General features: G+C 45.5%; 1 protein-coding gene across 1 annotated transcript; it reads left to right on the top strand.

Annotated features, from left to right (window-relative positions):
* The first annotated feature begins 277 nt into the window (after positions 1 to 277).
* Positions 278 to 925, top strand: RNASE7 (ribonuclease A family member 7). The gene has a single exon (XM_043554228.1). It carries the CDS (start codon positions 344 to 346, stop codon positions 803 to 805), a length of 462 nt encoding a protein of 153 aa, XP_043410163.1. The 5' UTR covers positions 278 to 343; the 3' UTR covers positions 806 to 925.
* The last annotated feature ends 5,128 nt before the right edge of the window (positions 926 to 6,053 follow it).

The raw sequence follows: 6,053 nt of genomic DNA on the forward strand, positions 1-6,053 counted from the left end.
GACACGGGGACCAGGGGGTGTCATGGAGTAGATGAGACACCGAGCCAATGGCTAAAGGCACAAAGAGGATGGGGCTTGAGGGAGAGGAGATAGAACAAAGAGTAGGAGGACAGAATGAGGGAAGACAGGATGCAAGGTGAGGGGGATGGGGTCACAGTGGGTGAGAAGGGCACCCAGAACAGGGAAGAAGGGGTGAGACCCCTGGGTGAGGGAAGAAGGAGGCAGTAGGGGAGGGTAACCGTGATGAGATAGAAGGAGCGCATACAGGAAGACTAATTTCTCACCTCTTGTTCTCTATCCCCAGCAAACCCAGCCCTCCATCCTGACTGTTCCCCTGAGAGAGATGGCAGCAGCCAGAGCAGGGTTCAGCCCTCTGCTCCTGCTCCTGCTGCTGGGGCTGTGGCTAGCTGAGGTCCCAGTCAGTGCCAAGCCCAGCAACATGACCGCAGCTCAGTGGTTTGCAACTCAGCACGTGCAGCCCAAACCCCAGCGATGCGACACTGCAATGAACAACATCAACAAATACACGAAACGCTGCAAAGACTTCAACACCTTCCTGCATGAATCCTTCTCCAGTGTGGCCACCACCTGTCAGACCCCCACCATAGCCTGCAAGAATGGCCGTAAAAACTGCCACCAGAGCCAAAGGCCTGTGTCTCTGAGCACATGTAAGCTCACCTCGGGAAAGTATCCAAACTGCAAGTACAAAAAGAAGCAACTGGTCGCTTCTTACACTGTAGCCTGTGACGCTCCCCAGGCAGGAGGCTCTGGGAAATTCAAGCTGGTCCCTGTGCACTTGGACTAGGTCCTTTAGGTCTGCAGCCTTCCTCCCTCTTGGGCTGTACCTTAATTCCCTCTCCAGGCCTCTGTGCAAGTCTTTTTTTTTTTAATGTTTATTTATTTTTGAGAGAGAGAGACACTGAGGGGGAGGGGCAGAGAGAGAGGGGGACAGAGGATCCAAAGTGGGCTCTGCATTGACAGAGGCGAGCCCAATGCAGAGCTCAAACTCACAAACCTTGAAATCATGACTTGAGCCAAAGTCAGATGCTCAACTGACTGAGCCACCCAGGCGCCCCTCTGTGCCACTCTTCATATGTCCAGAAGGTTCTTTTCCTCTCATCTCTTAGGGCCCTTCCTAGCTTTTCTGAGAGGCTGAGAGTGAGCTGAGGTAGACAGGTTGGAGGGCTAAGCTCCAGAAGAGATGGTCTTTCATCTTTTTGTTGCTGTTTTCCCGGAAGCTTACCCTCAAGAGAGGGGTTGAGCAAGCTAAGAGTATGGGTTCCCTGGCCTGTGCCTTGTACATCTCTCCCCTGTCCCCTCTTTTCATGGCAGCATGACAAGAGGGGGAAATAAATGGACAAGGAGGGTATGGGATTTATGGACAGAGCTGCTCCGGTTCCTAAACTAGGAATCTTCCCCAGATAACGTGGTAGTGACATGGCCTGTGTGTGGAGAGGCAGCTGGGAAGAAAGAAAACAAAGTACCACTTCATATTTATGTAGCATTTTAGGCTTTCATAGTGGAGCCACATGAGTTCCTTGTGAGATAGACTTGAGAGGGATTATGTGCCTTCTTTAGGGCAGGAAATTGAGATTTGAGAAAGTGTAATTCATTAAAAAGCTTGTCAAACTGGTCAGTGGCAGAACCTGGACTTGCACTTAGGACTCCTTATTCTAAATACGGTGTACTTTGTACTTGACCATTGTGCAAAAAAGGAGAGACCTCTACAGGGACTAGAGAACTAGGTAAGAGTTCACCCATATCCCCTGAGAGCTCTCCGAAGAGCCAGTTGTCCTGTGCTGGCTGCAATAAAGGTCACTACGTCTCTAGCCAAGAGCTGTTTATGAGGTTCTCCAGGGATCTTAATCCATTCTCTCTCTGCCTCTCTAACCGGGCTCCCCCTTCTCCAGCCCACTGTTCTTCCGACCCAGCCCCCCCACCCCCCCACCCCCCCACCCCGGGCCTGGCTGTGGCTAGATCCCTTTGGCCTGAAGGCATAGGGTCAGGGGAGTGTCCCAGCTTCATTCCCCTGCTCCAGGATCACATTTCCCTTGACCTCAAGGGACTTCCGTGGCCCAGAGCCTGCTGGTCACAAACAGGCTGGTGGGAGCTGCCAGAGCTTCCTTCCTCTGATAATGATCTCTCCTGCCTCAGTGCTTCTCTGGCTCTCCAATCTGGCGGTCTGCCCAGGCCGGAGAGCTTGAGATGTGGAAATGCCACCTCCCTGTCCCCCCAGGTGTAGACACCACTTCTCCCTCTCTAGTGAGCAGAACTGGAGAAGCTGTGGCTTTACACTGGCTCTGTTCTGATAGTGCCCCCCACCCCCCGCCACCACATTGCCTGCAGCCCTCACCATCACCAGCACATTCTCTATTTCAGTCCTAAACTGACTATGCCCATGCCCACCCTACTTCACTGTCCAATTACCTTGTTAGACTTTCCCTTCCCAGCTGGGGAGTCTGTTCCCTACCTGTCCCTCCCCGACACCACCCATGCTCCTGTACTCCTTACCAGAGTCAGAGTCAGTTTTGGAGACGGATAAAATTGGGTGTAAATCTTGGTTGGCTCAGTGTTCCTGGCCAAGTGACCTCGAGCAAACTACTGAACCTCTCTGCAGCTGTGCTTCCATACAGCAAAATGGGAGTGATAGCACCTACCCAATAGGATTGCAGGAAAATTTAGAAATATTTATGATGCCTTAAGCAGCCCTCAGCCCTGGTAGGCAATTAATAATGACCACTAGTAGTAACAAATAGTTGTCCAGTCAAATCCACGGTGGCAAACATGCTGACGAAGGCAAATGCCCCACTCAACTTTCCTTGAAGGCCTTCTTCTGCTAGAGTGATGTTCATGAGTAGCTAGAGGACAAGTCTGCACAGTCCTGCTGGGTGGGCTGGTGTTTGGAGAGGAGGCGGAGGGAAAGTAGGGAGGGTATGGTCAAAAGAAAGAGCGGAACGTTGAACAATTCAAGCAGAACGTGGGGCACTACGTTGCTGAGTCTTGGAAGTAGAGGTGCACTAAATACACATTGTGGCCAGATTCCAAATTACAAAGTGTAAATCTATATATCCTATGGTCATTATACTCTGCGTTTATCACTTTATTTTTTTAATGTTATTTGTTTTTGAGAGAGAGCACACGCACAAGCGGGGGAGGAGCAGAGAGAGAGGGACAAAGGATCCAAAGCGGGTTCTGTGCTGACAGAGGCGAACCAGATGAGGGACTGGAACTCACCATGAGCCAAACCCTGAGATCATGACCTGAGCCGAAGTCAGATGCTCAACAAACTGAGCCACTCAGGCACCCCATTTACCACTTTAAATAGATGGTTTCAATGAGGTGCATAGAAAGCAAGATACTTGGGGGTATTGACTTTTTCCCTTTTTTTTTCACAACTCTTTATATATTCATATAAATATAAATTGTATAAGTTGATATATACCATATATAAATATAAATTATATATATTGATGTTTTTTCTTATGGATATTACGGTTTTGAAGACCTCCTCCTCACAAAATTTTGAAGTGGCTATAATGATGCTTTTAGTGCATCCTCTCAAAATGAAAAGAATTTCCAGATAAAACTTTTTCTTAAAAGATTCATGACCTAAATAGTACTAAGTAACTAAAAATCAAGCATAATTCAAAAGTAATCTGTGGTGATGGAGTTCAAAATAGTGGTATATTGGGGAGTACTAACTGGCAAGGGGTAAGAGGTAAGCTGGAAATGTTCTTTCTTGGTCTGGATGTTTACTTTGTGAAAACCCATTGAGTTGTACACTGAAGATTTGTATAGTTAACTGTATGTAAATTACACCTCAATAAAAAATCCTTCTGAATGTATAGTTCTTAACAATTATTTTACTTAACATGATAAAATGCTAATACACCAATCAATTCTATAAAGATTATGATATAATGGAATCATAGATGAAATTATGATCTAGTTGAATTTCTGTTGCTCTGCTTTATACTATTTTTTGAATTGAATAGTACTTATACTATTTATTAAATTGTTATAAATACTTTGGCTCAAAAAGTGTATGAGGTTCTTCTTAAAGATGTCCGGCTAATACACTATCTCTTCTCATATATTAACTGTCAACTGATTTTCCTATTTTATGTGAAAATTCTTCATTGTTTTATATATAATATAATCTTTTACAATCATTAATTATTCAGCATTTTTCTTAAAATAATAAGTGTGCGTTTATACTTCTACTGACTGACAGAATTTTGACACTTAAAAATTCATAAGGAAAATTTCACTCTAAGTTACATCTAGAATGCCCACTAATATTTGAAAGTGATTCAGATATTAACGATAAATCCAAATGACTTGTTTGTTCTCATCACTGATGATTTAACTGATTAGGTTTGACAGTCACCCATTCCTTCACATGACTTTGATCACAGCCAAGTTGAGAGATGCCAAGAATAATGTTGAAATAAGCATTTGACTATTCAACTTTCCAAAGGTCAAAGGTGAGGTCCAAAGTGAATAACAGGTTTGGGCCAATTACTAAGGCAGGCTGAAGCCTGATGCAGTCCTACCTGATGGCTGAAGGATGGGAAAAGGAGGCTGATTAGTTATTAAACATTGCTGTTTCTGGGAGTGGGGGCTTGGGGAGGGGAGGAGAGTATGTAGGGGAACATTGTCCAGCCTTGTGTAGGTGGCTTTAAAGGAAATTGTTTCAGGGTTCCTGCGTGGCTCAGTCAGTTAAGCATCTGGCTCTTGATTTTGGCTCAGGTCAGGATCTCACAGTTTGTGGGTTTGAGCCCTGTGCTGTCAGAGCAGAGCCTGCTTAGGATTCTCTCTCCCTCTCTCTCTCTGTCCCTCCCCTGCTCATGCTTGCTCTCTCTCTCTCTCTCTCTCTCTCTCTCTCTCAAAATAAATAAGAAAGAAAAAGAGAAAGAAAATTGTTTCAACCCGGACCTAATATGGAGCAGACATGGAATCCAGAAAAGAAAGTAACCCAAAGGGCACCTGGGTGGCTCAGTTGGTTGAGTGTATGACTCTTGATTTCGTCTCAGGTCATGATCCCAGGGTCATGGGATCAAGCCCTACATCAGGCTCCATGCTGAACATGGAGCCTACTGAAGATTCTCTCTCTCCCTCTGCCCCTCTCCCCTACTTGCTCTCTCTCTTTCTCAAAAAGAAAAGAAAGTAACCCCAGAACTGGTTCTAGAGCTCACTCACTTTCCTACAAGTAAAAACTGAGGTATATTAGGTAGGAAACTTTTCTACATCACCCTGGTTTCCCAGAGTCTCCATACACTGAAGTAAATGACCCATAGACATTACAAAGAGGGCCAGCTGAGTCAATGTGAAAAGAAGGGTCCTGATCTCAAGGGCAGAATGTAGGAAGAGGAAATGCCCTTGAGATGAGGCCCTTCTCCACACATTGATTCATAGTGTCAATGGCTTTCTTCATAGGATCTATGGCTCTAAGAGAATAACTCTAGTGCTAAGGCAAGAAATACACCAATGACAATAACATCCAGGGATGTTCCTTTGAGAGAGCCTTGGCCCATTCTTATGCTCTTGCAGCTTCCAAAAGGACTTTGAAGACTTTAGATCCTCAGTCTTTTAAAGGTCTCCTCCTACCCCCATCCCACCATGGAAGTTAGAAAGAAGAGCAGATATAGCTCTTGCCTGGATGCTTACCTGTGCAAGACTCCAAAGCCAGTAAGCCTAGGAGCATCCATGAAGCCACAGGAGCATGAGAACACATCACTAACAGGGCCTTGTAGGAAGCCCTTGGTTCACAAGAGGAGAGGTGAGGAAAGATGTCTACCCCTAAAGGAAATACACACTGTGATGGAAAATCCTCCTGACTTAGGGAGATGGGAATTTCCTATCTATATAAAGCTAACCTACTTCATGGGAGTATCAGGTAGATTAAATGTGACAATATGTTTAAAGTACTTAGTACAGTGGCTGGCATGTAGGAAAAGTTCAAGAGGTGTTATCATATTTATTACTGTGGTGTCAAATGTTGGGTGGCCAAATCTGTGATGGATGGAGCAGGCGTGACTTCGTGACAGAAG

Source organism: Prionailurus bengalensis, chromosome B3 (assembly GCF_016509475.1).
Source record: "Prionailurus bengalensis isolate Pbe53 chromosome B3, Fcat_Pben_1.1_paternal_pri, whole genome shotgun sequence".
In the NCBI taxonomy this organism is placed as follows: domain Eukaryota; kingdom Metazoa; phylum Chordata; class Mammalia; order Carnivora; family Felidae; genus Prionailurus; species Prionailurus bengalensis.

Excerpts from the sequence above, each read along its gene's own strand:
- RNASE7 (XM_043554228.1), top strand. The coding sequence starts at position 344 with ATGGCAGCAGCCAGAGCAGGGTTCAGCCCTCTGCTCCTGCTCCTGCTG.